The following is an 11856-nucleotide window of genomic DNA, read 5'->3' as shown; positions in this document are numbered from 1 at the left end:
ACTGCTTTGAGCTTCGATCTGATAGTTGCTACTCCTGCCAAGACTCTACTTGCTAATTCAGCAAGCATGTATTGTCCGATAACATACAACAATAGGATCTACCATGCTAACCTAGTATGCCTAACTCTTAAGAACCTAGATGTTATCCTAGGAATGGATTGGTTGTCCCGCTATCATTGTCTTTTGGACTGCAACCGAAAGAGAGTGGTATTTCCTGATTCGGATCTTTCCGAGTATCTAGCTGCCAATCACATCAGCGTCGCTTTGAACGAGGGATCTCAGGAGTATTCTGTTTTGCTAAGCTTGGAGAGCAAAGGGAACCCAGAAGTTGGCAGTATTCCAGTGGTGAAAGAATTCACGGATGTTTTTCCTGGCGATGTACCTGGATTGCCGCCTGTACGCGACATTGAGTTTGCTATAGACATCGTACCGGGAACAGGGCCGATTTCGATTGCACCATATCATATGGCACCTGTGGAGCTAGTGGAACTGAAGTCCCAACTCCAAGATCTTTTGTCGAAGGGATTCATACGACCAAGCATTTCACCTTGGGGAGCGCCAGTCTTATTGGTGAAGAAGAAGGACGGGAAGTCGAGACTATGTGTCGACTACCGACAATTGAACAAGGTAACCGTCAAGAATAGGTATCCGTTACCTAGGATTGATGATTTGATGGATCAACTGCGGGGAGCTACCATATTCTCGAAGATCGACCTGAAGTCGGGTTATCATCAAATCAGGGTTAAGACCGAGGATATCCAGAAGACGGCATTCAGAACCCGTTATGGACACTATGAGTACTTAGTGATGCCATTTGGGGTGACAAATGCGCCGGCAATATTCATGGCTTACATGAATATGACTTTCCATACATTCCTGGATCGATTCGTCGTGGTGTTTATCGACGACATTCTGATCTATTCAAAGAATGTTGAAGACCATGAGGAGCACTTGCGACAAGTTTTACAAGTGCTGAGGGAGAAGGAGTTGTATGCCAATCCTTCTAAGTGCGAATTTTGGCTCGAAGAGGTAAAATTCTTAGGCCATGTGATCTCTAAGGAGGGGATAGCTGTGGATCCAGCAAAGGTAGAGACCGTATTGTCATGGGAACGGCCGAAGACAGTGACGGAGATCAGAAGTTTTGTCGGTTTGGCGGGATACTATCGTCGCTTTATCGAGAATTTCGCGAAGATTGTTGAACCTTTGACTCAACTGACGAGGAAGGACCAACCTTTTGCATGGACTGAAGCGTGCGAGACTAGCTTTCAGACGATGAAGGAACGGTTGACGACGTCACCTGTACTCGTCTTACCGCAACCGGAAGAACCTTATGAGGTATACTGTGATGCTTCGCATCAAGGTTTGGGATGTGTGCTGATGCAACATCGGAAGGTGGTTGCTTATGCTTCAAGACAACTGAAGGTGCATGAGAAGAATTATCCGACTCATGACTTGGAACTAGCTGCAATCGTATTTGCGCTGAAGATTTGGAGACATCACTTATATGGATGCAATTTCACCATATTCAGTGATCATAAGAGCTTGAAGTACTTGTTTGAGCAGAAGGAGCTGAACATGAGACAGCGTCGGTGGATGGAATTTCTCAAAGATTACGAGTTCACTCTGCAATATCATCCTGGAAAGGCGAATGTTGTTGCTGATGCCTTGAGCAGGAAGATGCACATCTCGTCGATGATGGTGAAGGAGCTGCAACTGCTGGAACAATTTCGAGATATGAGCTTGGATGTGAAATTATCCGAGGGAGAACTAAAGTTTGGGATGATCAGAATTACCAATGGATTGATGGAAGAAATCCGAGACCAACAGTTACAAGATGAGTTTCTGCTCGGGAAAAGGAATTTGGTAAGTCAAGGTAAAGACCCAGAATTCAAGGTAGGTAGTGACAATATCCTACGGTGCAAGGATAGGGTTTGTGTACCTAACAACCCTGACTTGAGAAGATTGATTATGGATGAAGGTCACAAGAGCAAGTTAAGCATTCATCCTGGAATGAAGAAGATGTACCATGACTTGAAGGTGAATTTTTGGTGGCCAGGAATGAAAAGACAAGTGGCTGAGTATGTAGCTGCATGTCTGACATGTCAGAAGGCGAAGGTGGAGCATCAGAAGTCTTCAGGTATGCTACAAAGCTTGGATGTGCCAGAATGGAAATGGGATAGCATATCGATGGATTTCGTCGTGGCTTTGCCAAGAACTCAGAAGGGATACGATTCTATTTGGGTAATCGTGGATCGACTGACTAAGTCGGCTCATTTCGTACCGGTGAGGACTACGTACAACGTGGAGAAACTATCAGAGTTAAATATAGCGGAGATTGTACGACTTCACGGAGTACCGACAAGTATTGTATCCGATCGAGACCCGAAGTTTACATCACATTTTTGGGGAGCTCTTCAAGAAGCTTTGGGAACGAGGCTGAGGCTAAGTTCTGCTTATCATCCGCAGACTGATGGACAGACTGAGAGAACTATTCAGTCGTTGGAGGATTTGCTACGCGCTTGCGTTCTAGACAACAAGGGCAGTTGGGATACCTTATTGCCATTGATTGAGTTCACATACAACAACAGTTTTCATACGAGCATTGGTATGGCACCGTATGAGGCTTTGTATGGCCGCAAGTGTAGAACACCTTTGTGTTGGTACCAAAACGGAGAAAATTTGTTGGTAGGACCGGAACTTCTGCAACAGACCACTGAGAAGATCAAGCAGATCAGAGAGAAGATGAGGACTTCTCAGAGTAGACAGAAGAGTTATGCAGATCAGAGGCGCAGAACTCTGGAGTTCGAAGAAGGAGATCATGTATTTCTGAGAGTTACTCAGACGACGGGAGTTGGTCGAGCAATCAAGTCAAAGAAGCTTACGCCCAAGTTTATTGGACCGTATCAGATCACTCGTCGAATTGGACCAGTCGCTTACCAGATTGCACTACCTCCATTTCTATCAAATATTCATGATGTATTCCACGTGTCACAACTGAGGAAATATATTGCGGATCCGACACATGTTATCGAGCTGGATGACATTGAGTTGAAGGATGATCTGTCTTTCGAGACACCGCCAATTAGCATTGGTGACACCAGGATAAAACAGTTGAGAGGGAAAGAGATCGAGTTAGTGAAGGTCATTTGGAATAAAGACACTGGTGATGCGACATGGGAGCTGAAGGAGAAGATTCAAGAACAGTATCCAGAACTTTTTACTAACCCTTAAGTTTCGAGGTCGAAACTTTCTTTTTGGAGGGTAGTAATGTAAGGCCCGAGTTTTTAAGTTTATGCTAAGTGAATAAACTTCTTATTCGCGATTAGGGTTGATGTAATGTGAAGGGAAACCTGAACGAAAGTTTATTAAATTAAATATATTTATGAAGGAGAAAGTTCAGGAAAAGTTCAAGGATTGCATTATGATCGAAAAAAAGTTATAGCACGAACGTTTTACGCTTAAACCTAGGTCAGAAACCCTATTATATAGCTAATTTTCACTTTTAGGCACGATGGCAGTTATTTCCAAAAATCTTCAGAGAAATGTTAGAACTTCTCTTTTTCCATATATCACAATCGTTTCGAGGCGAAACTCTAGGATCTACGAACGTCCGATTCCAATCATCGGAAGTTTGCCGAAACCGAATCCCTGGTATTTCAAAACCCTAGAATTTCTCGACAATGAAGACTTTTTCTATTCAGAGCTTCAAATGAATATTCCACACGCGTACACCCATTTCTCTTGATGATTTCAATCTTTCTTCCGAAGGAAGTTTTCCATTCCGACATTCGATGCAAAAAGCAACTTATCGGGTAAAATAGTTTTATACCGACTATGCTTTAGTTGCCAAAAATACAAGGAGACCTCTTTATAGTTTTGGAACTCTTTTGCCAAAACATATCTATTAATTCATGGAGAATGAAGTCGGAAAAATCAGATTCGCGAAACTTTCATTTTCCCGCGAATTTCCAACCTTTATATATAGCAAAGAAAGGAAGAAAAACACAAATTCTCCTCCATTTTCTCTCCCAAAACCGCGGCCAAGAACAAGGAAGAAGGAAGAAGAGTTTTTCTTCATCGTTTGCTTGATCGTCGATCAATCAGTTGCTACTTCAAGGCTTCGAGGTATAGTTGCTAATCCTTACCTCTGATCGCTTTTTCCATAGCTTTTCTGTAGAGTTTTCTGAGCGGATAGTTTATGGGTTTTTGCAAAACTATCCTGAATCTTTCATTTCTGATTCTAAACCTCTTCCTTATGCGCCCAAGATCACTTCTGCCGGGTTAGATTTTCCGTTATGTCGCCGGAATTCCGCCGGAATCAATTTGAGCCTAAAATACCCATTTTTGGAGTTTTTGGTGTAAAGCTTCAACCTTTAGGCTGAAAACTATCGCCTTAGCTTAGTGCTAGTAGGATTAGTTGTCATAAACGTCGTTGGTGACGTCCCTGCAAAATTTTATTTTTGGGATTTCAGTTTTGAAAAATCCTAAGTTAAAAATCATGACCAAAATACCCCTGCGACAGTTTTTGATCCGATAATTTTTCCGAGTTCAGAATACCCTTAGTTACGGCTTATGAAAGCATAGGAACCAAGTTTGATCGAAGAAAAATCGAGCCCCATAATTGCACAAAGTAGCCGAGCCCTATTAGGGGGGAGGAGGAAAATTTCCTTTTCCGAAAACTTGTCTTTCGCGCTAGTTTATCGTACCTTAGGGTATAGATTACTTCGAGTAACCTTAGTAAGTATCGATAGCTTAGTTTCCGATAGATTCTGATAGTATTCTGTGATTTTATTGTAAAGGTGCTTTTGAGGATTTCCCCGAGGACCAACACGTTGAGAGCGAGGAAGCACTAGTTGATCATTCTGGAGAACTTTCAGGTGAGGGCTTCTCACTGAATCTCTAGTTAATGCTTAGGGTCGATGTTTCGACATTGTTTACTGTTTATGCACTGGAATTGTGTGTGATTGGAAAATGTTTTCTGAGGCTTCGGCTGACAATGTAGATGATTCATCTACTGAATGTTTTTGAGATTGTCTTACATGCTATGTGTTATGTGGGTAATCTAGGATGTGTGGTGCATGCTTTATATGCTAAGTGCTAAGTGTTTATGATGCGATTTATTGATATATGACATGTTGTTGATTGTGATGATTTAAATATGCTCTGTACTGGAATCTGAGATTCTGAATGGTGAGAATAGCGGGCAGGTCATGCCGATTTTATTTTGAGAGTTTTGAGAAAGTTTGATAGGACGAACGAGGTTCGGGCCTTAATTTTGTTTAGTGGATCGAGACATCCTCTGGAAGCGACTTGGGATTGGGAGATCCGGAAAATGTATAAGACTTGCGATAAGACAAAATGGAATCTATTTTATAAAGAAAATTCATAAGACCTTAAATAACCTCAAAATCTTTAAGTAATGATAACAACCTCGAAGGAAGGCATTGGATGTCAAATCATAGTTTTGGAAAAACGAGGAGTGTCGTCGGATCCAAGTGCAGCGTTTGTTGTTGTGCTGTTGGAGCAGCGTTTATTGTTGTGCTGTTGGAGCAGCGTTTGTTATTGTGCTGTTGGAGCAGCTATGTGTCGTTATGAAGTGTGTCTTTTGGTCGCAGAATCGACTTTACCTTAGGGTAAGCTTTTAGAGACTTTAACTTCCCTAGAACACGTGGCGACGTGTCGAGTGAGGACGGAGACGTTGTTTGACTAATCATTTTGCATACATGCAACATTAATGAGGTATTAATACAGGACGTACTCTGGACCTCGTCGGTTTCCAAAATGGTCATAAGACCCGGAATGTCGTGAAAGAGCGTTTGTAGACGTCTCTTGTAGCAGACCGAAATGGCAGACCTACGGGTTTACTGCTGATCTGACTACCCCTGTTGGAGTAAGAGGCACGCGGGCCGAAATGGCTCCACCGTGGCTGGTGTTAGGGCTGATCCGTTTGATATCCATCCCTTTCCGGAATGCATGTGGTTGACTGGGTTAACCTGCATACATATCATGCAAAATGCATACTAATTTAGTTGTTGAGTGTGATTGGTAATTGTTAAACCTATTTGGAACATGCTATCTGCTATTATTGTGTTTATGTTATTGTGGAACATGCAACCCTAGGAATGACATCTTTAGCTATAAGCCTAAGTGGCTATCTATTAATTGTACCTATTGGGTTTATTATCTACATAGTTCTTTAGAGTTGACCCTCGCGTCTTCTGTGTGTGCTTTGGCGGACAACGCCTTTTGTCAGATGAATATTGTGGACTGGTTCACCATGGTCCACCCTTCGGGGGGGATTAGGTACGAGATGATAGATCAGGACGACCCCGGGTCGTGGGTGGTTGACCCCGCGAGCCACCGAGCGACGTATTCGGGGCGCATCATGGAGGACCACGTGGACAGTGGAGGACTCTTGAGGTCAGGAGTGTTGAGGCGATGCTCTATCAGCTTCAACTTGCCACCGGGCGTTCACTGCGGACCAGGATTCGGACGAGCACCGCCGCCACCGTCATCTTCAGAGGAGGAGGATCCCGCAGAGGAGATTCCAGTGGGAGTGCCTTCGGCAGGGTCTAGTGCACCCTCTGTTGCGATCATTGATGATCAGGGTTCGGGCCCTAAGCCCGTGAGTCCAGCATCGGAGCGCACTGCGGTTGCGAGGGGAGGACGGATAGGGCTGGTAGACTTGGTCGTTCTGGATTCTGATTCAGACGACAATCATGCTAGCACATAGTTTTGAGTGTTGGTATGAGCTCCTCGAGTTAGGATTAGTGTAGGAGTAGAGTTTTAGCTCTGACAGTCTTGCTTCATTTGTTACTTAGGGGACAGGGTAGATCCGCCTATAGCTTTTTGTGTGGTTTCCTTACGGGAATCACAGAGAGTTGGTTGGACTTAGGAGGTATTATTTTCAGGCCATTGGGTCAGCTGATTCTCAGTTTTGAGGGATGGTGTTGCGGGCACTTCACCCTTTTCATTTGGTTTGTATATATTGCCTACGGGCGTTGCACTTTTCTTTCCGTCACTGGAGGTTACTCGTGACGAGGTTGTTACTTACAGCGGGGGCTGTTTATATATTGTATATTAGTTCTATTGCTTTTCGGTTTTGGGTTTTATTTAATTCAGTCTTGTCTTAGTTATTATCGAAAAAAAAAATATTTCACGTTTTTCCGCATTAAGTTTACTTTTGGTTACTAAAGTGACACCACCGAAATCGGGGTGTTACAAGTACCAAATACCTTACACGCAAAAGCTTGGCCTTCTCGTCAATTCCAAAGACCGTGTCTAAATCCAGGTAGCCACGCACCCAGATCTGTTCTCCTGAGAAACCCACAAGAGCAATCCCTTATCTGTTAGTCCCAATTGCACGAACACATCGCCGTAAATAATATCCGCAAAACTTCCCTGGTCCAAAAGTACTCTTCGCACATTAAAGTTATTGATCCTTACCATTACCACCACATGATCATCCTTGTGCATCTTGATTCCCTCGAAATCTGCCGATGATATCACTATGTCCGGGTGATGAAAACCGAATGAGGTTGCATACTCTTGCACTGATGTTACCGCCCTGACATGCCTGCACCTCGTCGAAGGTGTGTCACCGCCTCCTCCGAAACCCCCGGAGATTGTATTTATCGTCCCCACCGGTGGTTCGAGATCTTTGTTGAAGGTTTCTTCAGCTCCCTTCTTTCTTGTCGCCAACGTCTCCTTCTTGTCGGCTGTTGGCGTTTGACGACGATCATCCCGTCTGCGATCATCCTGCTGACGGCTCCATTTATATCGATTTCCCTGCTGTCGATCGCCTTTCCAGCGATCACCTTGATCATTCAACTGTGAGCGTCCCGCTTTGATTAATCTCTCAATCTCGTTTTTTAACGTCAAGCAATCTCCGGTGTCATGACCCGCCGATCGATGGTATTCGCACCACTTGGTTTTATCCACTCCCGCCCGAGGCGGGTTAGCCTCCCTCTCGCCTTCTTCGACTGCGTGTGTTGCCTTGATTTCCCGGAGCAATTCTGCCAGATGTGCGCTCAAACTTTTGCCCGATTCCTCTCGCCGGCGAGAATCGGCTTGACGCCACGGGCGTCAACGCTCGAAACTTTCCTTCTTTGGGTAGAGTTGCTCCTTTGCAAACTTTTCAACTGACTTGCCCCTCTTGTCATTCCGCTTACTGCTTTCCCCTTTTTCCCGACTTTGTTTGCCCGCCGAGGAGACATCCCTCTGATCGCCGTACTTTTCCATCTTTGCGCACTTCCTTTTGAAAGCGTCATCCTCCTCATCCAAGATGTAGGTGTTAGCCCGAGCACGTATTTCTGCCATCGACCGAGAGGGCTTACGACTCAACTTACTGTTTAGCTTCCCCAGCTGCAGTCCATTCTTAAAAGCTCGCGCACAAGCATGTGGTTCCGACTCCTCAATCTTAACAGATGCTGCACTGAACCGCCTTACGTATTGTTTCAAAGTTTCACCCACTGATTGGCGGACGTTATACAGATCGTCGATCGTTACCTGCTTAATCTTACTCGTAGAGAATTGAACAAGGAACTTCGACGAGAAGTCGCGAAAATTTGTGATGGATCCCCAAGGCAAAGTCGTGAACCAAGCCATTATTGTGCCCTTGAACGTCGACGGGAACATCGTGCCCTTCACTGCGTCGGAAGAAGAGCTTATGACCATCTTCGTGTTGAAATAAAGCAGATGATCCTTTGGATTGGTCTTCCCACTATCCGTCTCGAGAAAAAGGTTCTTCATGTTGTCCGGGATGGCCACCTCCCTCATCGCCGCTGAGAACGGCTCGTACTCCGCGACGACCTCTGCTTCCCGCTCTCCTTCGTCTTGCTGCTCCAGGCGATAGTACTCCGGGCAAAGTTCAAACCCACCCGTAAGTTCGACGCCAGATCCGTCAAGGCCTCGGCGAGGGCCTTACCCTTACCCGCCAGTTCGTCACGCAAGGTGGCGATCTCCTTATCTTCGGCGACAAGGGTTTCCACCTGAGAAGCAGCGATGAACTCTTTGGCGTCAAGGTCCCATTGGAGCTCCTCGACCCAGATCTCAAGCTTTTCCCCTTTCTCGTTTGCTGTTAACACTGCCATCCTCGCCTCTTTGAGCTTTTGCTGCATCTTTTTGACCTTGCCCTCCTCCGCTGCCAATTGATTGGAAAGTTTAGAGCAAGTATCGTTCGCCAGAAAGTTGTCAGAACGCAGCTTCTCCACCTCCTGGCGGAGCTCGACGAATCTTGCAAGAGGTCGTGCTCGATGGGTCACTTGGGCGAACAAACACCCGGCGCGGAGGAGGTTGGACACGGCTTCCTGCGCAATATCCTGCGGGTCCTGGCTAGAGGCCTCCCTCAGTTTCTCAAGATAGGGGTGAGAAAGGAGGAAGACAAAAGGATCTTGGGAGGAGCTGCTGGAAGGACCTTTCGGGCGGTCCGCAGGAGGATTCTCTCCTTCACCACCAGCCTCGGGAAGGTGTGGGGTTGATGGGTAAAAGGAAGTCGGGTCGGGTGAGGGAGACGGCGGGCGGACATAGGAAGGTGACTTTTGCCCTTCCGATGGGGCCGCGGTGGGAGGGGTGTCTGGAGGCAGAGAGACACCCGTCTCACCATGATGAGTGGACACCAGTGGGGGATCCACAACGACAAGTTTAGATGCGATGGGTCCTCCATCTGTGTTGGTCGAAGGGATAGTCTGAGGGTTTGGCTCGCCCAAATCTCTTCTCTTGGACGATTCGGCGTGCACCGGCGAGCATTTCCTCTTTTCCCGACTTGGGTTGAGGAGAACACCTTGGCATTCCTAGAGGTGAAGGCCTTCAGGAGCTCAGCGGTGGAGAACTTCATATTCCCTAAAAGGAAAAAACAAAAAGGTGTTGTTAGCAACAAGAAATGTGTCAACCCCACAGACGGCGCCAAATGTTCTGTCCAAGAACATAGAGATAAGGTATAGTACCTAGAGTGAAAGGACTCTTAGCTCATTTGAGAAATGAAAGCTTTAAATTACGTTATATTCTCTCTCTAAGCGGTTACGTCCTTTCTCTCTAAGATTCTCACATCGCAATCCTCTCACCCAAGGTACTATACCTTATCTCTATGTTCTTGGACAAAACATTTGATAGTACCTAGAGTGAGAGGATTTCGATGTGAGAATCTTAGAGAGAAAGGACGTAACCACTTAGAGAGAGAATATAACTGAATTTCAAGCTTTCATTTCTCAAATGAGCCAAGAGTCCTTTACGATTGGTAACTGCCCCCTATTTATAGGCTTGGGCTTGGGCCTAACGCCCCTAACTGTTCTTAGTGGGCCAGTTGGGCCTCTTAGGGGAGGCCCAAACTCCCTGGCTCACTCACTGCCCTGGAACAAGCGCCCCTGAGCGAGGGCCCCTGGGTCTCACCCAGTCCACAAGTCCACAAGACACTAAGCTCGAAGCATGAGGGCTAAGAGTGTCTTTAATAATTAAGGCATCAAGTATGAGAAAAACTAACTAATGCCAAAGCTTAGTGATTAAGAATGATTTCCAACATGGCATAGTAAGTAAAGCTAAGGCTAATTTTTAAGTCCCTTCACGAGTCCCTCTGAGTCCACGAGTCCACAGGTAGGCTTGTGGCGGCGGTGCTTGGTCCTCTCGCCCAGTCCCAGCTGTGACCGCCGTGAATCATGGTTGCCTGACGCGTGTAAGCCACTTGGAATGTACTGAAGAAGTGCAAAGGCCAACCAATATGCAGAATCCCAACCGCTGTCCTCGAAACGTCCCCTTGAACCGCAATAAAGCCTGCCAATTTGAATTTAATCCAATCAACCGTCATGATTTTTATTTAATGCGCCACTCCCGCTTCCCGAAATACGCGTCCTTTCCCCCAATAATCATTTCATCTTGTCATTATAGGTCACGACTCCTTACTTAACTGTGAACATCCCCTTTCTTCTTTCTTTATTACCTCATCCCTTATTGCCAACTGCCCTCATACTCTTCCCGACTCTCACACCGGTTTCTCCTGACAACCCCGCGAACTCCGACTTCTCCTGCTTCCTTCTTCACAGCTTTTCTTTGGTTAGTATTCTCATCCCTGTTTTACTCTTTCCTTTTGTTTTCACGATGCCTTCGACAGGAGCCCTTTCTTCTGTGGAGGAAATCAAAGCCCATCGCTTGAAAACCTTCGCCACTCTCCCTTCCCCAATCCAGAACGCTCCTGACCGAGGGATCCTTGACCAACCCTCGGAACTTGTCATTGATGACTCTATCTCTGACCTCGCCTGCAGAGGTGGGGGTTTTTGTAGTACCTCGTTGTTAGAAAACCTCCTTCGCACTATAGGTTGCCAGGGCCAAGATCGCCCGTGGCAGCACCGCACACTTAAGAACCCCAAGTACTCCCATTTCTTTTTTATGTATGAATACATGTTCCTTGACTTTGGCATTAAACTCCCTTTCTCCCCATTTCTTAGCCAAGTGCTAAGTGACGTCAACGTTTCCCCTTGCCAACTTCATCCCCGCACCTGGACTTACTTGAGGTGTTTTGAAATTGTAACACCCCGATTTCGGTGGCGTCACTTTAGTAACCAAGAATCAAGTAAAGCGGAAAAGCAGGTATATTTTTTTCATTTTGTTTAAATAAAAAGACTTGTCGAATTAAAGACTCAACCCAATCGCGATTAACAGCGACTAACATACAATATAAGTACAGCCCTCGCTGCAACTAAAAACATCGCCACTAGTGTCCTCAAGTGACGGAAAGTAACTGAAAGTGGTGCCCACAGGCAAATAAGTGCGACCCATAGTCAGAGTCATAACCTTTATAAATACAGTCCTCCAAGAAAGTAAGTCAGCTCAGAACGGCCTCCAAAAGACCTCCTACGTCCGACAAAC

The 11856-nt window shown here is 45.7% G+C and overlaps 2 protein-coding genes across 2 annotated transcripts; both read right to left on the bottom strand.

The window, feature by feature from the left end:
* Positions 1 to 8085: 8085 nt before the first annotated feature.
* Positions 8086 to 8778, bottom strand: LOC130744202 (uncharacterized). The gene has a single exon (XM_057596394.1). It carries the CDS (start codon positions 8776 to 8778, stop codon positions 8086 to 8088), a length of 693 nt encoding a protein of 230 aa, XP_057452377.1.
* LOC130744201 (uncharacterized) lies at positions 8775 to 10798 on the bottom strand. Its single transcript, XM_057596393.1, has 2 exons — positions 10586 to 10798; positions 8775 to 9791 (listed from the first exon to the last, which is right to left on the bottom strand). The coding sequence occupies exons 1-2, from the start codon at positions 10796 to 10798 to the stop codon at positions 8775 to 8777; spliced, it is 1230 nt and encodes a 409-aa protein (XP_057452376.1).
* Positions 10799 to 11856: the final 1058 nt, after the last annotated feature.

Source organism: Lotus japonicus, chromosome 3, assembly GCF_012489685.1.
Source record: "Lotus japonicus ecotype B-129 chromosome 3, LjGifu_v1.2".
In the NCBI taxonomy this organism is placed as follows: domain Eukaryota; kingdom Viridiplantae; phylum Streptophyta; class Magnoliopsida; order Fabales; family Fabaceae; genus Lotus; species Lotus japonicus.
The sequence above is the reverse complement of the archived record's forward strand: the minus strand, read 5'-3'. Positions and strand labels throughout refer to the sequence as shown.